The sequence below is a fragment of the Stegostoma tigrinum genome, chromosome 28, assembly GCF_030684315.1.
Source record: "Stegostoma tigrinum isolate sSteTig4 chromosome 28, sSteTig4.hap1, whole genome shotgun sequence".
Classification (NCBI taxonomy): Eukaryota; Metazoa; Chordata; class Chondrichthyes; order Orectolobiformes; family Stegostomatidae; genus Stegostoma; species Stegostoma tigrinum.
Genome location: NC_081381.1, coordinates 27,910,455 through 27,934,552, shown reverse-complemented (window position 1 = coordinate 27,934,552; position 24,098 = coordinate 27,910,455). Strand labels below are relative to the sequence as shown.

The window sequence follows — 24,098 nt, the reverse complement described above, 5'->3', positions numbered from 1 at the left end:
CAACCCTGTTCTTTATAATGTTATTTTGAAAACAGCAGGGAAGCTGTACAGCTGTCCTGACTAGTATTTATGAACAACAAGAACAAAATGCACGGATGTACTCATCTTATTGTAATAAAACATTCTAAAGTGTTTCACAAATGATGATCATTAAATTGGACACAAGTTACTTGAGATATTAAGGCAGTTGACTAAAAGCTTGGTCAAAGAGGATAAATTTATAAAGCATTTCAAAGGACAAGAAAGACGTTTAGGAAGTAAATTTCAGGACTTAGGACCGCAATAACTTAAGGTATGGCTACCAGTTACAGAGTGACAAAAATTGGTGAAGATCAAGAAGCCAGAAATTGGCGAAAATAGAATCCTGGAAGGCTGCAGGGTTGGAGGAGGTTACCGATATAGAGATGTGTGTGACCATGGCGGTATTTGAAATGTGGATGAGGATTTTTCCAGATGAAGAGCTAGTTGGGGGTTGGTCATTGACTAAAAATGTCGATAGATAAATGGGATTTAATGCAAATTAACGTATCAGCAGAAGAGGTTTAGATAAACTCACATTTCTGAAGACTGGAAAACGTTGTAATAGCCTAGAGGTAAGAAAGGCAAAGATGAGGGCTTCAGCGGCATGTCAGAAGAAAGGGCTGAGATAGGCAACATTTATAGAGTTGGTGATGGAGTGTGTGGAGCTGGAGGAACACAGCGGAGCAGGAAAGTTGATGTCTCGGATCGGGACCCTTGGTCAGAAATGGGGGAGAGGGAAGGGAGCTCAGAAATAAATAGAGAAAGGAGGGGAAGGGCTGAGGAAGGTGGATGGGACGGTGATAGGTGAGTGCGGGTAGGGATTGATGGGGATTGGTCAGTGGGTTGGGAGGAGCAGAAAGGTGGGAGAGAAGATGGACAGGTTGTGTCAGGTCAAGGAGGCAGGGATAAGAGGGACGGTTGTTCATGGGATGAGGCCTGGTGTGGGGAGATTTTGAAAGTGGTAAAGTCCATATTTAGGCCACTGGGCTGTAGGCGTCTAAAGCAGAATATGAGGTGCTGCTCCTCCAGTTTGCGGGTGGCGTCATTGTGTCACTGGAGGAGGCCCAGGATGGACATGTTATCCATGGAGTGGGAGGGGGAGTTAAAATGGTTCGTGACCGGAAGGTGGTATTGTTTGTTGCGAACAGAGTGCAGGTGCTCTACAAAGCAGGCTCCGAGTTGGTAGTGGTTTTGATGATCAAGCAGGAATAGGGTCAGAAACTCAGCTCAGGGTCATTTTTTTCAACAAAACCACTAAACCAGGTTATTTAGTCATCTAACCTATCGCATGTCTGGGATCTTGCTGTGCACACATTAGGTTCCATGTTTCTTTAAACTGCGACAGTGACTTCACATTAAAAGTAACTAACTGGCTGCAAAGTGCTTCTGGAAGTTTTGGATTACAAAAGACTTTATTAAACTAAAACTTTTTCAAAAATTAAATCAGAGAGAACGAATTTTAAGTTTTAAAACTCTGCCTTTCCAGCATCCTGTTCATATTCTCCATCCTGGAGTTAAACAATCCATATATACCTGGATCTCGTGTCCTCAAAACACAGTTGAAAGTTAGGAGTACAGCAAGTTGGAGATTGACAATGCGAGCTATCAGATCTGGGACAGCACCAAGAAAGTTCCGATGCAGTTCTACTTGGTCAGTCATTGAGTCCCCCAAGATGAACAAGCACTCAAAATGTGCAGTGGGGGAAGGGTCTCAGCTGCTCAGTAGCTTCGGTTAGGTAATAATGGAACTTACTGAATCTCGGTTTTACTGGGAAGTGCTAACTGAGCTCAATTCGACTATTTTCTTCTGCTGCAAACCTGAAACTCTGCTCAGTCATCTCAATAAAAGTATCCGAAAATACAAGGCAGGATGACAAACTTCAGAAATTGTTAGAAGTTCTGTAATAAAACGTTCAGAACAAAGGTGAGTTTCTGATTGAAGTATGAAACTGGTGGTTAGTTCTTGATAGAATTTTCAAAGTGTACATACAGACAGAGTGTTTCTGCATTGTGGAAAGAACAAAACCAGAAGACATTACTACAACATAGTCACCAAGAAATCAAATAGAGAATTTAGAAGAATATTTGTCACTCAGTGATGAGAATATGAAACTCGCTACCACAGGGAATAACTGTGATGAATAGTATAAGATACATCTGAGAAGAAACTAGATAAGCAAATGAGGAAGAGTGAGTAGAGAGTTATATTGGTAGAATGATACTGGATTAGGAAGGATGGGAGGAGTCTCAAGTGAAACAACACCAGCATAGATTCTTTCGGCTGTATGGCCTGTTTTGGTGATGGATATTTCTATTTAATTCTGGTATTTGAGACTTTCTGTTTGAGTGAGAAGTGGCAACTGAGTGGTTGAAATGAAATGCAGTTCATCTTGACAGGCAGCTTTCACCAGGATTGTGACCTTTCATCAAGGTCACAGCTTTTCATTAAGGCTGTGACTTTGCATCATAGCACAATCTTTCCTCAGGGTATTCAGATAGTAACTGATCAAATTGATTAACTTGCATGTGTTAATCTATTCAGCATGGAGGACAACAGGGCTGAGCTCAGTAGCTCTTCACCATGCGTTCACATATCTGCAACCTTCCTAAAGATGAAGAGGATCAGAATTAAGAGCAGTAAGCTTGACAGACTCTAGGTCACTGTAATCCTTAGGACCTTGTGACCTTAGCATTGAACAACTGTGGCTGAGGTGAGCTAACTTAGCACAGAAAAAGGATCAAACCAGATATCGTCCTGATGTGGGTGCTTCGGCTTGAGGACTTTGGGCTGGAGTAGTTCTAGAAATGGTATTGACTGAATAACAAAGAAACAAAGAAACCTACAGCACAGGAACAGGCCCTTTGGCCCTCCAAGCCTGCGCCGATCAAGATCCTCTGTCTAACCTGTCATCTATTTTCTAACGGTCTGTGTCCATTTGCTCCCTGCCCATCCATGTACCTGTCCAAATATATCTTAAAAGACGCTAACGTGTCTGCGTCTACCACCTCCGTTGGCAACGTGTTCCAGACACCCACCACCCTCTGTGTAAAGAACTTTCCACGCATATCTCCCTTAAACTTTCCTCCTCTCACTTTGAACTCATGACCCCTAGTAATTGAGTTCCCCACTCTGGGGGAAAAAGCTTCTTGCTATCCACCCTGTCTTTATCCCTCATGATTTTGTGGACCTCAATCAGGTCCCCCCTCAATCTCCGTCTTTCGAATGAAAATAATCCTAATCTATTCAACCTCTCTTCAAAGCTAGCACCCTCCATACCAGGCAACATCCTGGTGAACCTCCTCTGCACCTTCTCCAAAGCATCCACATCCTTTTGGTAACGTGGTGACCAGAACTGTACACAGTACTCCAAATGTGGCCGAACCAAAGTCCTATACAACCGCAACATGACCTGCCAACTCTTGTACTCAATACCCTGCCCAATGAAGGAAAGCATGCCATGTGCCTTCTTGACCACCCTATTGACCTGAATCTGTGAAGGGATTACCAGTGAGAATGTGTTGCGAAGTTGCAGGATGTACATACATGACAACTTGAGTGGGATAAAAAACAGAGGGTAAGGTAGAGGTTATGGGAGCTGGAAGGGTGTGCTGTTTTTGCCTCTAAGTCATATTCTACTTCTGCTTCTGCTTCCATGCACATGGAGTGAGAGGCAGCTAGTGTTTAAAACCAGCCAGTGGGAGTCATACTAAGACCCAAATTTGCTTCAGACCAATGATGTGCGCACCAATGGGGCTTATCCAACTGAAACTAAATGAAGGTTAGACTGTGTTACTGTTACAGTGATATCCAATACTATATAGATGCAGGGGGAAGGGTATTTTAATCAGATTGCACAAAGCAAAGGGGTGTCTTTATTTTTGAAGTTACAAAATGGGTTATGTTGGTATCCAGAAAGGCAGATGATGAAGGTTAGAATGGGAATTAATCTTCACATAATTTTATAAACATTAAGTTACAGTAATGCATATTAAAAATCTGTACCTCCCCAAGCAACCACAAGTATAAATCTGTTGCTTCATGGAGGAGTACAAATAAATTCCCAGTCAAAGCCTACCAGCTGTATATAATTATTATGTGAATACAGTAAAATCTGATGACAGTTAGCTTTAATAATACAACCATGGTAAAACCCTTAGTTATACAGGGATTAAGTGGTCAAATGTCTTTATCTATTTTAATAAACCTAGTTGATTCTCCTTCTCGATGCTCACGGGCAGCCTTGGTCAAATTGTGACATGAAGATAGTAAGAAGAAGCTCTGTTTACCTTACACTGTCCTTCTGGGCCACTTAACAGTAACATCTGGAAATTTGCATTTAATTTCTGAGGGAAGGTTTCATCACTGACAGTTTTACTGTAAACCTGGTCTTGTTACCAGGACTGAAAAAAACCAAAAGGGAACAATTAGTTTTCATTAACCTGCCTTTGGGAACCTGGAGCAAACCTGGTTTCAGTAAACGGATTTTTTGAAAGGATTGTAGCATAGATTTCATCAGTGACTAAGAAAAGCTGTATAAAAGAGCTCAAGGAAGGATGCAGGGTGTGCAACGGTTAGAGTTAGTCATTCAGGGAGATAATACAGTCAGGAGGGAGTAGTTAGGATATTTTGCTTTTCTATTGACTTTAATAATGTAAAATTGGAGCCAGTCCTCTGATTTTCTGTTTTCAGACAAAAAGTGCTGATAATACAAAAGCAAAAAGAAAACTGATGATGCTACATATCTGAAGAAACAAAAACAAACAAACAGGGAAATACAAGAAATATTCAACTAGTCAGATAGCATCTGTTGATAGAGAGAGGTTTAACACTTAACATTATGACCTTTCAGTACAACTGGAAATACAGCTGCTTTCATAGCTCCTCTTAACCTGTGTATCGTTCCTTTACATGTCTCACAACCGTCCCCCTTTGCCTTGCACTATCACCCATTTTGTCATCCAGTTAGTTCTGGTTCCTAACCTAGAACAGACTATCTCTATCATTCTTGCTTAACCTTCCCCCTTTTCCTGCTTCTGTACTTGCTTGAAACACGTTATTATGTCTGATGACAACTTATATTTATATAGCAACTTTAATGTAATAAAATATCCCATGGCATTTTGTTTCATTGCAGGACCATTAGGAAGCAAAATTGTCCACGAAGCTACATTAGGAGATATTGGGACAGGTTACCAAAAGCATGTTAAAATATAAATTTTAAGGAGCATCTAAGGGGATGTTAGATTGGCAGACAGGTGTAGGGAGTGAATTGCGAAGTAGCTGATGATGCAGTGGTGAAGATGATGTGATTAAAATCAGAGATGCTGAAGAAGAGGCAAGAATTGGAGGAGTACAGTATTTTGGTGAATTGTAGAGGTGGGGGATAGTACAGAGGTAGAAAAGTTGAAGTTATGGAAGGATTTGAAAACAAGATTGGGAATTGTAATTGGCCAGAGTAAACGAGGAGAAAGTATTCCCATTGGCTGGAGGATGGAGAACCAGAGGCCGCTATTTGAAATGATTGGCAAAAAGACCAGAGCCAACATGAGGAAAATTGCTATGTGGCCAGTGGTGATGATTTGGAATGCGTGGCTTGAGAGTGCGCTAGAGGCAGATTTAACTGAGACATTCAAAGAGAGCATTGGATAATTAACTGAAAGAGAAGATTTGCAAGTCAACGGGAAAAAGCAGGAGCGTGGCACCAGTTGGGTTGGACCCTGTGAGTCAGGACGGACACAGTGGGCCGAACGGCAGTTCCTTCCGTCAGTTGCAAACCATTTCCATGGATCTGTTTTACAGTCCATACATCGATGTTGAGCCTTGCGCCTAGCTCCTCCCACCCAATTCTGCATAACACGTGCTCCTGTTCTTGCAGTCGAATTAAAAGTGGGTCTGCAGAGTTAGTCGTGCGGGACCGATATCTCCAGCCCAGGGATGGTTCGTCCCCGGAGCGTGGCGGCTCTTTTCTGGATGTGCCTTTGGATCGCAGTGGCGGCAAGACAGGTACTGATGCAAATGGATGTGAATGCGATGGATGAGACGCGTCAGTGCAGCCAATTCTGTAACTTAATCTGCACAGTTCGGGGCAAAATTTGAATCTGGGGTTTGCTAAAGGTTTTAAATCCGGTTTGGGGATGAGGGTCTGGGTTCGCGGGTACCATCCCTCGGGAGATGCATCGTTGCCCCGGCTCCTAAGCGTACCTCAGTCGCTCAAACTGAAAACCTAGGTCTGTTGTGGTCTCGGACCCTCTGCGCGTTTGGGGCGCTGTTCATCCCTGGTCATTGATCCCAACGAGTCCCCCCCCCCCCCCACCTCCCACCCCCACTCCCACACCTCCCCCCCCCCGCCGGTGGTTTGGCTGATCGCCGTCAGAGCGAATGTCAAACCCACGGCTGTCTCTTGCTCTAACATGTCTAATTGTGAACTGACCAAAGAAGCTACCAGGGATAAGGAGCAATTTAGGAGGAAAACCATGAGATATTGGAACGTTTTGTCCCGGAGAGGCGGTTCCAAAGAGAGTTATTAAAAAAAAATTTTGTCCGGACAGTTTTCGCATTAATACAAGCCCATAGAATTGTTCCTTGGGAAAGTATGTGGGTGATTTGTTTTTAGGGACGTGACCTGGAAATGTTTCTGAGGGTGCACAGAACGAAATCTTAAAACATCAAGAGGAAAACAAAATGTTAAAAGGAGAAAGGTAAAGGAGGGATTGCTGTTGCCTCCGGATGCTCATCGTGTCTACCCTATGTCCCTATTCCCCACATGGAGGAATATAAACTCGGCTACTGCTGGGGAGTAACAGAGGGGAATGGGGACTGTAACATGGTGGGGGGGGGGGGGGGGTGGTGCGAGCGGAGGCGTGGATATCACAGAATTACCAATCCCGATGTTCAGTCACCGCTCCGGGAACCGCCAGTGAAATTTCCATTCAGTTCAAATACTTAAGGAAATGAAATGTGAGGCTGGGTGAACACAGCAGGCCAAGCAGCATCTCAGGAGCACAGAAGCTGACGTTTCGGGCCTAGACCCTTCATCTCCTGAGATGCTGCTTGGCCTGCTGTGTTCATCCAGCCTCACATTGTATTGTCTCGGAATCTCCAGCATCTGCAGTTCCCAGTGAGAAACGGTGACCATTCACCGGGCGCAATTCTTTACCGCCCTCTGAAGCGGCCGAGCGAGCGATTGAGCTCAAGAGCAATTAGGGCTGAGCAGCAAATGTTGCCCTTTGTATAAATATATAAAGAGGGTCCGAAACTGGTGAGGTGGAAGGTGATGGTATCCCTAGATAGAGTCCGCCCTCGGAGCTGTATCCTATGGGGGAGGTATTCTGGAGATGCTCACATTGGTACGTTGTAAGAGGTTGAAGCGAAATTTCCTGGTATTGTAGGAGTATAATTGATAAACACTGATTTCCATGGAGTTGATTTAGCTTTATGGATAGCTCCTGGTGGTGTAACTTTTGTTGTTTCATTGTTCCTGGAACAGTCTGAAGTCATTAACTGTAGACCGATGTGATTCATGCGGCTAGGAGCGAAGATCAAACAACTCACATAGCCGCCAGATCGATTTTCAGACTGACTTCTCTGAACCTGTATAAGTCACTTTCTGAAAATCAGATGGGTCTCGGGGAAAAGATAGTGGAGTCAACACCCCAACCATTTCATGAACACATTCTAATTACATACTAGCGGAATTAAAAACAAAACTATGTTATCAGAGGTCAGACCGCCAAGTGTCCCCAACTTTTTATTTGTAAATTCACTGCCCCTTGGTGACATAAACTTGTCTCGCCACGTTTGTTCCGTTTTCTCTGCTCCCAGATCTGCTGAGTTTCTCCAGCAATTTCTGTGTGTTTCACGCGTGAAGCCCGAACTCCCAGCTCCGTCACATCACTTCAAGCTCTCTCATCTGTTACCCAGCTGGCCCCAACCTGGGTGAGCTTAAACTCTCTAAATTTTCTGAACTCAAATGTTGGGAATTTTGAAACAATTTCGTTTCTGCTCCTATTCCCGGTTGCTCCCCGCAGCCCACTCCCACCCGGATTTCAGTAATGAGTTGCTGCTTGAGTTAAGGCCCATTGCACTGACATTACACAACAAGCGCCCAGTTAAGTCTTTCTTGGGCAACGGCACCACAATGTAGGTGTCTATGGAAGGGACGGTTCAGTGCAGGCTGGTTTACGGACCCGGCAAAGGGCTAGGGAATCTGTAATATCCATCTGTACCAGCTGTCGGCAAGTTTGGCTCGGTCCTTTCCTCCATCTCTGGGTAATCTCGTCTTCTGACGTGAAGCCGGGCCTGCAATGACCCATCCGCTATAACGAAGCAAAGAACAGCGGATGCTGGAAATCTGAAACAAAACCAGAAATTACTTGGGGGGGCAAAAACCCCCCAGCAGATCAGGCAACACCTGAAAACGGCAGCATCTGAAGTTGACTCTGCTGCCCATCCGTTTATGCTGCCAGAGATGCTGAGATTTTCCGATGATCAAGGCAATTTGTCTTCATTTGGATAGCCTGCAGGTTTTTCGTCATTAAACATAAAGTAAATTTAATTACTGTACAGTCTTTTTGCAGGTCACCTTCATGAACAGTCAAATGCAACACGATATCAGTTATTTGCATTTTCAATCCAGCCAATTTACATAGTACTTTCAAGACTCCAAACTCTGAAATCAAATCTCAGAAATGCTTAACTCTGCAGTTTTGCTAGCATTAACTGTCTCTGCACCGAGGATCCTGTCGCTGCTGATTTGCCCTTCTGACCAGAACTTTATGATGTGACTCTATTTCAACAATTTGTCGAGAATGCTGGAAACCGGGGTATCGAGGGTTAATTATTCCCTACATGGTACAGCAGTGACAATTTCAAAGTGAAACACCTTTTTTTTAGAAAAGTGACTGCTTCCTCTTTCATCGGACTATGGGACGGTTTAAAATAATATCAAACGGATTCCCAATTCCACTTTATTGGCCGTCAGCAGAAGCTTAGTTGGCTGGGCAGATAGCCCCGTCATAACTGGACATTACAGTTTGGCGACAGGAGAAAAGCGATTCAGTGACATTCGTCGTCCTCTGAACGCATGGCCCCTAACATTGGGTGATAGATCTGACGCACAACGTGCTGCTTCATTCCTGCCCTCCGTCTAGATCCTTAGTTCTGATAACACGCTGAGAATTGTCAGCTCGGACTGACCATATGTTCAGTCAGTGACCTCAGGTTTCTTTTCACATTCATCTCAGACTCACAGAATGAGAAAACAACATACACATGACTGAGCTCCCCTCCCTATCCAGCTAGCTGTGTAACCGGGGACAGCAACTGGGCAGCGACTCGCTGGGGACAGAGTGAGGCTTGGAGACGCGGCACCCCGTTAAGATGAATGGAGTTATCACATCCGTAGCCTTAGGGGGTGCCCTTCACTACTCGGCGCCCGACAGCCCCCGGAGTTTGGCCTCTTGCAGGTAGCAGAGTAAACATGCTTTGAACGCTTGCCGACTCTGCTGTCCCTCCGACAGTGCAGCGCTCCCTCACTAATACAGTCATGTCTCAACCTCGGGTGAATCTTTAAAACCAAAAAGTGGCTGTTTTGGGAATTAAACCAACGCTGACGCAAAATGGTGAGTCATAATGACTACGTTAGAGTTGGCTCCATTGTAGAAGTGCCATTCACATTAAGTAATTACAGTGCCTGATTCGGACAGTCTTTTCACATGAAGCAAGGATTCCTCCTACAGTTGGATTACATGAAGAAGTGTGGCTAGAGGTGGTGGCAAAAGAAGGAAACTGGAGAATCGCAGGGGGCGGTGGGAGTTTGCAAGGATGGGGGTTGGTGGTGGGGCTCCTGGAGGGTGGAGACTGTAACAGAGTGTTAGGCTCATAGGAACAGGAATAGATTGTTTAATCCTTTGAGCTTGCTGTGCCATTCAATAACATAATGGTTGATCATTAAACTTAGTGCCTTGTTCCTGCTTTCTTCCCATCCTTTTGGCCCTTTACTCCTAAGAACTATACATAGAACATAGAACATTACAGCACAGTACAGGCCCTTCGGCTCTTGATGTTGTGCCGACCTGTCATACCGATCTCAAGCCCATCTAACCTACACTATTCCATGTACGTCCATATGCTTATCCAATGACGACTTAAATGTACCTAAAGTTGGCGAATCTACTACCGTTGCAGGCAAAGCGTTCCATTCCCTTACTACTCTCTGAGTAAAGAAACCACCTCTGCCAGCTGTCCTATATCTTTCACCCCTCAATTTAAAGCTGTGCCCCTTCATGCTCGCCGTCACCATCCTAGGAAAAAGGCTCTCCCTATCCACCCTATCTAACCCTCTGATTATTTTATATGTTTCAATTAAGTCACCTCTCAACCTTCTTCTCTCTAATGAAAACAGCCTCAAGTCCCTCAGCCTTTCCTCATAAGACCTTCCCTCCATACCAGGCAACATCCTAGTAAATCTCCTCTGCACCCTTTCCAAAGCTTCCACATCCTTCTTATAATGCGATGACCAGAACTGTACGCAATACTCCAAGCGCGGCCACACCAGAGTTTTGTAGTTTTATACCTGACTCCTTCTTGAAAATGTTCAATGTTTTAGCTTCAACCACTTTTTGTGGCAGAGAATTCCACAGGCTCACTGGAAAAAGCTTTGTCTCATCTCAGTACTACATAGCCTAGCCTGTACCCTTCAGCTGTGACCCCGGCTCTGGATTCCTGGATCATCACTTCTTGCATTTACCAAGTCTAAACCTGTTAGAATTTTACAGGTTTCTATAATTTCCCCACTCATTCTTTGAATTCCAATGAATATAGTCCTAAGCAATCCAGCCTCTCTTCATGCTTCAGTCCTACCATCCTATAAATCAGCCTTGGGAATCTTCGTTGCCCTCCCTCCATAACCAGAACACCCTTCCTCAGGTAAGGAGATCAAAACTGCACACAGTATTCCAGATGTGGTTTCACCAAGGTGCTGTACAATTGCAACAAGACATCCTTGTTCCTGTGTTGAAATTGTCTTGCTATAAAGGCCAACACATCATTTCTCTTCTTCACTGCCTGCTGCACCTGAAAGCTTACATTCAGCGACTGGTGTACAAGGACTCCCTCAGGCTCATTGCACCTCTTCCTTTCCCAATTTGCCGACATAATATCACTAATAATGTTGCTACCAAACTGGATAATCTCACATTTATCCACATTATATTTTATCTGCCATACATTTGCCTACTCACTTGACTTGTTCAAATCACACTGAAGCATCTTTGCACCTCCCCATGGCTCACTGTCCCATTCAGCTTTGTGTCTTCTGCAAACTTGGAGATAATATTATTTATCTATATTGTTAATAGTTGGGGTCCAAGCACTGATCCCTGTGGTACTTCACTAGTCATTGCTGGTGACTCAGAAAAAGATCCATTTGTCTCCAGTCTGCCAACCAGATCTCCATCCATGTCAGTTCACTATCCAAAATCCCATGAATTTTAATTTTACATGTTAATATCTTAAGTCTTCGGAATGTACAAGTAAACCACTTCCATTGACTCCCTTTTATCAACTCAACTGGTTACATCCTCAAAAAATTCCTGTAGATCAGTCAAGCGTGATTTCCTTTTCATAAATCCATGCTGACTCCATCTAATCTTGTCACTGTTTTCCAACTGCTCTGCTATTAAATCTATAATGGTCTCTGGCATTCTCCACATTAGCAATGTTAGGCTAACTGGTCTACAATTTTCTGTTTTCTCTCAACATTTGGTTAAAATAATGGTGTTCCACTTAAGCGGCCGACACAGTGGCTCAATGTTTAACACTGTTGCCTCACAGCACCAAGGACGTGGATTCGATTTCAACCTCAAGTGACTGTCCATGTGGAGTTTGCATATCCTCCCCATGCCTGTGTGGATTTTATCCAGATGCTCCAGTTTCCTTGCACAATGCAAAGATATGCAGGTTAGGTGGATTGGCCATGCTAAATTGCCCCTAGTGTCCAGGGATGTGCAGGCTAAGTGAATTTTACATAGGAAATGCAGGGTTACAGGGATAGGGTAGGATGAGGGTCAATGTGGACTCAATGGGCTGAATAGCCTGCTTCCATTCTGTGGGGATTCAACGATAAACAACCTTTTCATCCAGCAGCTCAAACTGTCCCTGCTGACCCTAACTCTAACCCAGGTCCAGCTACTGTTCAGGGGGCAGATAATGTTTAGCTGTTAAAGAAAGAAAACAGTGTGCAGTATTTAATAAAGTTTGTTCTTTTTATGAAGTCTAAAGCTGTTGCTCTCAAATCACCTCCCATTGCTCTCCATCTCCTAGTACTTTTCTGACTACTTGCTGAGTATCTGAGCAGTTTTGTCATTAAATTCTGGAACCTTAAAACTACTAGGGAATGAGATGGGGTGATCCTCAGAAATAGTGTGAATAGAAGGACAGATGAGGATGCTTCTGAAGTTAAAGAGAGCAGGTTAATTAGACAAGGCAGGCGTGAGCATGTTTGAGAATGAGATAACTCTAGAGAATTAAACTGCATTTATTTCAATGCAGAAAACAGAAAATTATAGACCAGTTAGCCCTACATTGCTAGTGGGGAGAATGTCAGAGACCATTATAGATTTCATAGCAGAGCACTTTGGGACCAGTGATCATAATTCGATTAGTTTTAAAATAGTTATAGAAAAGGATGGACCTTGTATAAAAGTAAAAGTTCTTAATTGGAATAAGACAAATTTTGATGGTATGAGACAGGAACTTTCAGGACTTAGAGTAGACTGTTTGCAGTTAAAGGTGCGACCAACAAGTTGGAGGCTTTCAACAGTGAGAAAACAAAACTTCAGAGGCAGCATGTTCCTGTTAGAGTGAAGGGTAAGGCTGGTAGGAGTAGGGAACAATGGATGAATAAAGATATTGAGGTTCTGGGCAAGAAGAGGAAGGAGGCATCTGCTAGGTATAGACAACTTGGGATCAAGTGAATCTCTTGAAAAACTATAAGGGTTATAGGGCACTTGTAACACAGAAATCAGGAGGGCCAAAAAAGGAGATGAGATGGCCTTGGTGGATAAGGTTAATGATAATCTAAAGACATCCTACAAGTACATTACGCGTAAAAGAGCAACTAGGGAGTGAATAGGACCCCTTAAATATCAACAAGGACATCTATGTGTGGAACCTCAGAAGACGGGAGAGATTCTAATTGAATATTTCATGTTAATTTTTACTGTGGAGAAAGACATGGGGGCCAGGGAAGCTTGGGGCCAAATGGCTTGAAAACAGTCCAAATTACAGAAGAGGAGATGCTGCAGGTCTAAAAAAAACGTAAAGCTGGATAAATTTCCAGGACTTGAACATTTGTGTTCCAGGACTTTGTGGAAAGCTAGGGAAGAAGTTGTGGGGCCCCTAGCAAAGATATTTGCTAGATCATCTACAGCCGTGGATGAAGTACCAGAAGACTGGAGAGTGGCTAATGTTGTTCCTTCATTTAAAAAGGCTGTAAGGAGAAGCTTGTGAATTATAGACCACTGAGTCAGATAACAGTGGCTGGTAAGTTGAAAGAGGGGACTGTAAGAGATAGAATTTACATGCATTTGAAGAGGCAAAGACTGATTAGTTAGCATGGCTTTGTGCATAGGAAATCGTGTTTCACAAACGTGATTGAGTTTTTTGAGGATACAACCAAAATGATAGATGAGGGCAAGTTGTAGATGTTAGCTACATGGACTTTAGTAAAGCCATTGACAAGGTTCTACATGATAGACTGATTAGTAAAGTTAGATCACATGGGATTCAGGGAGAACTTGCCACTTGGATACAAAATTGGTTTGACAGAAGGTGATAGTGGAGAGTTGCTTTTTGGACTGGAGGCCTGAGGCCTGTGACCAGCAGTGTTCAGCAGAGATTGGCACTGAGTCCATTGTTGTTTGTCATTTATGTAGATGATTTGGATGAGATCCTCATACAGGAGGCATGGCAAATGACACCAAAATTGGTCGTATACTGCTCAGTGAAGATTGTTATCTAAGATTACAATGGGATTTTGATCAATTGAGCCAATAGAATGAGGAGTGGCAGATGGAGTTTAATTTAGATAAATGCAACATATTGCATTTTGGTTAAAGAACCAAGTGCAGGACTTGTACAGTTAATGGAAGGGCCCTGGGTAGTGTTGTCAAACAGAGAGACCTATGGGTTCTGGTACTTAGTTCTTTGAAAGTTGCGTCACAGTTGTACAGGGTGTTTAAGAAGGCATTTAACATGCTTGTCTTCATTGCTCAGACCATTGAGTATGGGAGTTCTTTTAATAATCTCCTCCTTTCAGTTTGCACATACAAGGCTTCTTAATGATATCTTCGGTTAATATAAAGATAAAACAAAACATTTTCACGGAGAGAAATCAGAGTCAACATTTCAGAACAGATATAATGGGAACCGCAGATGCTGGAGAATCCAAGATAACAAAGTGTGGAGCTGGATGAACACAGCAGGCCAAGCAGCATCTCAGGAGCACAAAAGCTTTTCTGATGAAGGGTCTAGGCCCAAAACGTCAGCTTTTGTGCTCCTGAGATGCTGCTTGCCCTGCTGTGTTCATCCAGCTCCACACTTCGTTATCCCCAACATTTCAGAACCGTTCTGATTTCTTTTCAGGAATGCTGCCAGACCTGCTGAGCTTTTCCAGCAATTTCTGTTTCTGTTTCTGATTTACAGCATCTTCAGTTCTTTCAGTTTTTATTATATATTCTATAAATATTTACCTTGATATTTCACTGATTAAACTGGAGGACTTCTAGGCACACTTACACATCTTATAGTCACAATCCTCACAATCGCTTACTGGCACTGCATGTGAATGTCTTGTCATGCATAGTGTCCTTAATGGACAGCATGTAGCCTAAAAGGGAGCCAGTTGAGATTGAGGCAGGGAGGGATAAGGACTAAGTCTTTAAAACCTTTAAAACTTGAGCAACCGAGCTAAAATTCTCACTTTGGTTCATGTTGCCTTCTCTCTTGGAGGTCTACGGAGTTTGACCTTTACAATGGGATTGTTCAAGTTACTTCCTGGGTACTAGCTTTTTTATATCAATGTATATTACTGTTGTCTGCAGATTGGGTTCCTCCTACTGTGGTTAGCTGCCTCAGTCTACACTATCTATCAGAGCCTTGAATTCAGAATTGTTTTTTCACAATTATACCATGTCACTGATCCATTTCAATTGACTGGAATATTTGTTTAATACAGGCAAATGCCCTTCTGTTTAAATTTAACCAACCATGTCCAACATCCTGGTGGAAAATATTCCAGTCAATCATTTGCATATAATATAACCGTGAGGTTTGCAAGGTGGAGAAAATAGCCAGCGGCGAAACTGGAGTAATAAATTTTTGGCTCATTTCTTTAGTTTCCAAATGAGACTTTTTTCCACTAGACCCTTTTCACAATGAAAAAATGAGATGAAAAGTATAACATGAAATCTACTTGAGCCTTGTGTCACAAACAGTTGGGACAAGGGAGCTGTTTGGTGTGATCTGACAGTCCTCCTTCTGCCTTGCCCCATTCCTCTCTGTGCCAACTACCTAGCTTCCTTGTCTCATCTCTCAAATCCCTGAAACTGACAATCAGCATTGTGACTCCTCTCTTCTTTGTTTCCAATGAATAAATGTTTCATGGTGTCATTTGACTGGAATTGGATCAAGCCTTCAAGGTGTTCTTGCTGCTGTGGATGGGCAGAGGATTTGAGGCAATGGAATCTTTATCACAGGTATTTGGAGTTTCCTGAAGTTTATCAACAGTGGACCGTTCTGTTTATCTCTTTCAGTCTCACCAGTGGTCTAGATCTCTCTGCCAAAAAGATAATGTGTGCCCTGAGAATGAATACTGTTATGAAGCGGAGAACCGGTGCTGCTCCAATTGTCCTCCAGGTGAGCATCATCTTTAACACTGTCTCGTGATCACTCCTACAACCCTGCTGTCATCTCACCAATGCAACTAGATAGGTTTGTATTGGGTTATTATTCAGCCGAAGTAGCATAAGAAGCACTTAGAACAGTTTCCATGACAGTGGATACAGTGTAAAACACTGATTGGTCTTACTTTGGGGAAATGTGAGCAGGTCACACCTTAGCAGGGATATATTGGCCTTGGAGGGAGTACAACATAGGTTTACAAGAATGATGCCCAGACTTTAGGGGTTAAGTTATGAGGAGAGATTCCACAAATTAGGCTTTTCTTTTTCTAGAATTCATAAGATTAAGGGGTGGTCTGATCAAAGAAAAGACAGGAGAGATAAACATAAACTATTTATACTGGTTGTAAATACTACATTCGGGGACATTGTCCAAAATGTTAGGACCAGACCATTCAGGGCAGATGTTAGGAAGAACCACAAGGGGGTGGTATCTGTCTGGAACTTTCTTCCATTAGCAGTAGATTAGATATTAGTTTTAAATTTGAGGTAGGTACATCTTTGTTAAGCAAATGTATTAAGGGATATGGGCCAAAAGCAGGTATATGGCAATAGATCACAGATCAGCTATGATCCCATTGAATGGAAGAACAGGGTCAAGGGGCTGAATGGCCTGATCATGGTCCTATACTCCCATCTGTACACTGTCTAACCAAACACTTCCATACCAGCTGCTGCAGGTCTATGTTCTCACTACACTGTACGTAAACTTTCCCAGGATACATGCGGCATGCACATGTTGGGGGGGGAGGGGCAGGAAAGAAGTGTGGACCAGGGTGTTCCGGAGGGAATAGTCCCTGTGGAAAAGGGAGGGGAGAGGAATATATGTCTGCTGGTGGCATCTTACTCTCCCCTCCCTCGTCTGCAGCGACCATTCGCTCCGGGACATGCGGGTCCACACTTACTTCACCCCCAACACCTCCTCACAGCCTTATGGCACCTTCCCCTATAACCGGTGAAGGTGCAACACCTGCCCATTTACCTCCCCCTGCCTCCCCAGTATCCAAGGGCCCAAACATACCTTCCAGGTGAAGCAACACTTCACCTGCACTTCCCAGAATCTAGTCGACTGCATTCGCTGCTCACAATGTGGTCTCCTGTACATTGGGGAAATGAAGCGTAGACTTGGCAACTGCTTTGCAGAACATTTACATTCTGCTCATAAAAAAAAGACCCTGAACTACCCGTTGCCTGCCACTTCAATGCACCACCTTGCTCCCTGGCCAACATCTGTGTCTCTGGCTTGCTACAGTGTTCCAGTGAAGCACAACGCAAACTGGAGGAACAACACCTCATTTTCCACTTGGGGACCCTACAGCCCTCCAGGCTCAATATTGAATTCAATAATTTTAGGGCCTAAACTCTCCCATGTCCCAGGTCCCCACCCCACACACCAGGCCTTGTTACCACATAGCCTGCCACTACACACCTCCAGTTGTTAGTCACTAACAGTCCCCATTAACAACTACTCACCCTCCCAGCCTGATCGTTAGCAACTCCTTTGTCTGTCCAACTGTCTTTCTCTCTTTTTGGGCTCTATCCTATCGTTTACTCCCTGCCCCCACCCACCTCCCTATTTTCTGCATATAAACTGACGTTTTCCCAGCCACCATCAGTTCTGAGGAAGGATCACCGGACCCGAAATGTTAACTCTGTTTTCTCCTTCACAGTTGCTGCCAGACCTGCTGGGCTTTTCCAACAACTTTGTTTTTGTTCCTGATTTACACTATCTGCAGTTCTTTTGGTTTTTATTAGAGCACAGAACTACAGCCAAAGTACCAGCACTAGTAATGATAGGCTGATTGGCCTCCCTCAATGTTGTGAATGTTTTGATTTTTCTGAAGTCTTTTGGGAAGGATCCTGTGTATTTCAGAGACAGTAATTCTTCTGTAAGAGTCATTGGAAATTCAACCCCACGGCATGTCAACATCTTGCTTATCCTAACTTCCTGGTTCTGCTTATTAAAAAATACACTGAGCCATTTCCTACTGTGATGAGACTGCATGCAATTTCAGGTTCCTATCTTGCATCACATAGATCAATGTCCTTTCGCTGAGATAAGATAACGCAGCAGCACATTTGGGCCAGACAGTTTAGACCAGTTGAATCAAGCAGTTAAATGGTCAGTACTGCCCTAAGTAACATAATCCATCATTTGTCTGCCCCTGTCCTGCAGCGCAGAGGCTCCATGTCAATTAAAACAGACTTAAATCCCAGTATCAGGTTATATTAGCTGGGTCTTCCTAACACATCCTACAAATTCTGCAATCATATCTATTTTAAATGAAAATGTCTAGAGGAAGAAATAAACCTGGATACACACCTGATCAATGATTTAAACACCAGAAGCATCAGCAAACCTTGTTTTGTTGATTCTGACTGATGAACACTTGGGGGCACGTGTTAAAACTGAGAGAGCTGTACCACAGATCAGGCAGGCAACAGCCCAACAATGTCTGCATGATTCCATGATTTTTTTCCTAGGAACTGCTACCTAGAAAAAAAATTTAAGAGCAGCCGGTGGCTCAGTGGTTAGCACTGCTGCTGTACAACGCCAGGGACCCAGGTTTGATTCCACCCTCAGGCGATGGTCCATGTGGAGTTTGCACATTCTGATTGTGTGTACATGGGTTTCCTTCGGGTGCCCCAGTTTCCTCTCAGTCCCAAGATGTGCTGGATTGGCTATGCTAATTTGCCCATAGTATTCGGGGATGTGTAGATTAGGTGGGTTATAGGGATGGGTCTGGGTGGGATGCTGTCAGGACTGGTGTGGACTTGTTGGGCTGAAGGGCCTGTTTCCACATTGTAGGGGTTCTATGATCTGCTATTCTATGAATGACTGTGTCCCAGACAGCAACATTACTATCCCTGGGTTTGTCCTGTCCTATTGGCAGATCAGATCCAATTGCATATACAATTGCGCCCCTGGGAGCACTCAACATTGACTCCAGACCCCCTTAAGTCTTAGGGCATCAGGTCAAACAAGGATAAGGAAGCCTCCTGCTGCTTGTCATGTGTCGCTTCCCCCCTCAGCTGATAAATCAACAGTCCGATGTTGAACACAATTCGGAAGTGTTGAACGGAGCAAGAGTGCAGAATGTACTCTGGGTAGGGGACTTCAATGTCCATTCAAAGAGTGGCACAGTATTGCCACTACTGATCAAGCTGGCTGAGTCCTAACAGACATACCTGCTAGACTGGGACTTCAGTAGTGGACAAGAAGCCAGGAGGGAAAAACTTACTTGCTCATCTTCACATTGAAGATCCCCTCCATCATGTGCAGTGGCATTATTACCAAGCTAAAAGGAACAAACTTTGAACAAATCTAGCAATTCAAAGCTGGGCATCCATAAAGGTGCTTTGGGCCATCACCTAGCAGGTGTTTCTGTATTCTCATGGCCAGGCATATTTCTCACTTTCCATTACCATCAAGTCAGGAGATCCACCCAGGTTCCGATGAAGCATGCCAGGAGCAGCATCATTCTTAAAAATGAGCTGTCAATTTGATGAAGCTACAACACAGGACAATTTCACGCCAAACAACAAAAGCAACATGAAGCAGACATTATGAAACATCCTAAAACCAATGGATCAGACCTAAGTTCCGAGGTCCTGCCTCATCCAATTGTGAATGGTGGTGGGCAGTTAAACAACTAGCTGGAAGTGAGGTTTCCCAAATTTTCCTATCCTCGATGATGGTGCCCAGCACATCAGTGGAAAAGACATGGCTGAAATATTTGCAACAATCTTTGATCAGACGTAGTGAGTAGATGATTCATCTATTCCTCTTCCTGAGGTCACCAGCATCACAGAAGCTAGTCTTCAGCGAATTTGATTCACTCCACTTGATATCAAAAAATTGCTGAAGTATTAGATAATGCATAAGCTAAGAGCCCTGACAAAGGAAGATGGTTGTTGTAGGTTAATTTTGTCATTCTCTGCAGGAATTCTTCCAGAAAGTGTCCTATGCTCACCCATCTTTAGCTGCTTCACCAATGACCTTCCCTGCATCATGAGGTCAGAGATGAGAACGCTTGCTAATCATTGTACAAATGTTCAGAACCATTTGTGACTCCTTAGAAAGCACAGCAGTCTTTGTCCATATGCAGCAAGATCTGGACAATATCCAGTTTAGGGCTGATAAGTGCCACACAAGTGCCAGTCAATTACCAACAAAATCTAATCATCTCCTTTTGGCACTACCATTGCTGAATCCTCCATTATCACATTCTGGAGTTAACACTGACCAGAAATTGACCTGGACCAGCTCTTTTAAACACTGACTACAAGAGCAGGTCAGAGTCAGTACTGATACATTCTGCAGTGTGTAACTCTTCCCACCGCCGCGCAGCCCCCCCCCCCCCACTCCGAACCTCCACAGTCTGTCCACAGTCTACCAGGCACAAGTCAGAAGTGTGATGGAATACTCTCTACTTGTCTGGTCGAATGCAGCTTTCATAATACTTAAGTAACTTGATGTCATCCAGTATAATGCATTATGCTGATTGACACCCCTTTTATCACCTTTAACATCAGGGCCCTTACCATCAATGGATAGTGGTAGCAGTGTGTACCATTGACTAAGATGCAGTGCAGTAACTCAAAGTCTCCTTTGACAGCTCCTTCCAAATATGTGACCTCTACCATCTTGAAGGACAGGGCAACATTGCCACCTGCAAGTTCACTTCCAAACCACTCACCAACCTGACTTGGAACTTAATCACTATTTCTGCACTTTTGCCAGGTCAAATTCTTGGAACTCCCTTCCTAGTAGCACAGTGGGTGTTCCTTCTTCTTAGCTCACTATCATCTCTTCCTAGATAGTTAAGTGCCAGCAAAAATGCTGGACTAGCCAACAATACCCATTTCCGTACATGAATAATAGAGACTTTTCCCCAGGGCAGGATTGACTGCCACGAGGGGTCATAGTTTTAAGGTGTTAGGAGGAAGGTATAGAGGAGACATCAGAGGGAGGTTCTTTACCCAGAGAGTTGTGAGCACATGGAATAGTTTGCCAGTGGAAGTCGTGGAAGCGGAGTCATTAGTGACATTTAAGTGACTGCTGGACATGCACATAGACAGCAGTGAATTGAGGGGAATGTAGGTTAGGTTATTTTATTTTTGGATTGGATTATTCCACGGCACAGCATCGTGGGCCGAAGGGCCTGTACTTTGCTGTACTTTTCTATGTTCTATGTTCTATAAAAGTATAGAAATGTGGCTAATCTCAGTTGTGTTAGACTTTCCTCTCGCTTTCCTTTTTTATTAGTTTAGTTTGCTTCTGATCAGCTTGTGAACTGGACTACCTGCATTATCATTCAAGTTTTGTGATCTTGTCACTTTCCAGCACAGCCTGCAGCCACATAACATGTGAGGAATAGGAACCCCTTGTGGTAAATATTTTGTTCATCAGGCAGACAGCTCCTAGTGTTGGGAATGAAACACATTACACTGAAGCAGCTAGTATCAACTACAGTGTGGGTTAGTTACCAAGTAAAGTTCCTCTACACTGCGCCCCATTAAAACACTTTCAGGGCAAATACATCACAGGTTGGATATAAAGTAAAGCTCACTGTATTTGTAAATACTTTAGTTATTTCACCTTTATCACTTTGCTGAGTAGATTGATTCTAATCATTCACTTGAGCTTGAGCTGATAAATATTTTCTGATATTTGTTCTAATTTCCTCTGCCCTAATTTCTGTTGTGGCCTCTGCCCACTTGATCCCCTGCTTTAAATGACATTGTAGATTCCCCTTCGTTGCCCCATGCAATCTTTGCATCTCATTCACACACTGTAGATACTGCGACCCAATGTCTTAGCTCGATTGTCTCAGTTATCTGCTGAATGCAGAGTCTTAAAACATAGTTGCATTCTGGGAAGGCTGTGCAAAGCCAGCATCCAGATCCAGGCTTCAATTTGTCAGCTTTAAAGTCACAGTAATTACTCTGAAGTGGTGGATATGTCAAACACTCCTCCTCTCTTTCTCATTTGTTGCAATTGATCTGATTTTTCTTTCTGACTGGGTAGATTTTAATCTGCAATTGTGGTGTAGTGCAGCCTCCTACACACCGTTCACTCTATCCCCATCTTACTTTCACTATTATTTTCAAACCAAAACAGTGGCAGTAATGAGGCTGGTATGGAGCATGCAGCAGTCAGAGCTGGAGTGAGGGCAGTGTTGTATTACTCGAATATCAGTAACTTGACCACATGCTGTATCTTGAGGTTCCCAGAAGAACATTTACAAAACTATGGCCATTAAAACAGAAACACTGTCCCCTATTAACCTAGCCCTGCTCATTCAGAACTGCACGAAATGCTGAATAATTTCCTGGAACACGAGAAGTGACGATAGCATGATATCGCACAGAAGGAGGTCAATCTCCTTTGTGCTTTTGACTGCTCATTGAAAGAGATATATAATTAGCTTACTCTGCTGTTTACAGAAAACCTTACTTCTTCAAATATTTATTCAATTCCTTTGTGAAAGTTCTTATTTAAAGTATGTTTCCACCACATTTTAGGCACTGCATTCCATATCACAAGTAGCTTTTGCTTTGTTTCATCTGTTGTCTCGTTCATTTTCCTAAGAAGCTTAAATGTGTGTTCTGTGGCTGCCAACCCTTCTGCCACTGAAAATTGTTTTGATTAACCTTATTTGCTCCGTCAAAACCCTTCATTATTTTAAAAATCTTCACTCAAATTTCCCTTTAATTTTCTCTGCTGTAAGGAGTACAAACCCAGTTTCTCTCTTCTTTTCGTTTAACTAAAGTCTTTCATTGCTGCATTTTCTCATAAATCTTCTCTCCAACTTTTCCAATGCCTTGACATCCTTCCTTAAACTTGGTGCCTAAGATTTGACACAATATCAGTGACATAATTAGCAACTTATAGAGGCTTAGAATAGCTTACTTGCTTTTATAATCTATACCCTTATTTATAAAGCCAATGAATGTACATATCTTTGATTTGCACTGCCATGTTCACAGACTCATGTAGACCCCTGGTCATTTGTGATTCTGCCTCCTCTTCATATTAAGCCATTTACTTTATGTTTACCTCTGTTTATCCTTACAAAATGTATAACTTCTCACGTCTATGCATTAAATTTCATCAGTCTCATCATGTCCTGCTGAAGTCTCTTTAAATTTTGCATACATTGTTTGATGTATACTTGTGAACTTTTAAATGATGTTCTTTGAATCTAGCTAATTTAAATACATCAAAAAGAGCTGTGGGCCCAGTGCTGAGCAGTGGAAGATACCAATGCTCACTCCAGTCTGGAAAAACAATCATTTTCCACTTTGTTTCCTGATTTCAGTTTGATTTGTATCTGCACCTACACTCCCTTTCATCTCTTCCACTTCATTAACATTTTTATTTTGCTTTATTCTACATTATGAAACAAATTTTGCAAGACCGGACACACAACAACAAATGCATTAGCTTAATCAAATTTGTTCCTTACTTTATTAAATAAGACATTACAAGATACGCAGACATAATTTGTATTTAGTAGATCTGCATTGCATTTCAGTTATTATGCCATACTTTTCCAACTGCCAATTAATTTTTGCCCAATTTACTGTCTTTTAGCATTTCCCCAACATCAATATTAAGCTGGTTGATCTATCATTATTGGACTTATTCCCCTTCCTTTTGCTGAAGCGGGCCAGAACATTTCTAATTCTCTAGTCCACTAACACCACTCCCATATAGAAGGATGATCACAAGATTGTGGCTAAAACCCGTGCAATTTTGAGCTTTACATTTTTCAACAATTTAGGATGCAGCCATTTAGACCCAATGATTTTTCTATATTGAAAAATGCCATCATTTTACAAGTTACTCCTTTGTATCTATTCTTATCTTATTCAATTTCTCTAGTAGCTTCTCCTTTGTGGTAGTATTGGCATTTAGTGAAGTCAGAACCAAGGGGAAGTTACTTACATCAACACAATGTGAAGCCGACAAGAGAGTGGGCTATACTAGAAACAAATAAAAACAGAAATTGCTGAAGAAACTCAGCAAGCCTGGCAGCAGCTTTAGAGAGAAAGTAGTTTGCTGTCACAGGAGAATCTATAATTCGGGGTCACTTTAAAATGTCAGGAGT

General features: G+C 42.9%; 1 protein-coding gene across 1 annotated transcript in view; it reads left to right on the top strand.

Moving 5' to 3' along the window:
- The first annotated feature begins 5,910 nt into the window (after window positions 1-5,910).
- The window catches only part of LOC125466730 (tumor necrosis factor receptor superfamily member 1B-like), a 30,918-nt gene continuing 12,730 nt past the window's right edge, over window positions 5,911-24,098 (top strand). Inside the window, exons 1-2 of the mRNA XM_048561663.2 lie at window positions 5,911-6,025; window positions 15,835-15,937. Coding sequence (XP_048417620.1) covers window positions 5,957-6,025; window positions 15,835-15,937 — 172 coding nt within the window. The 5' untranslated portion in view covers window positions 5,911-5,956. The remainder of the gene's footprint in view (window positions 6,026-15,834; window positions 15,938-24,098) is intronic.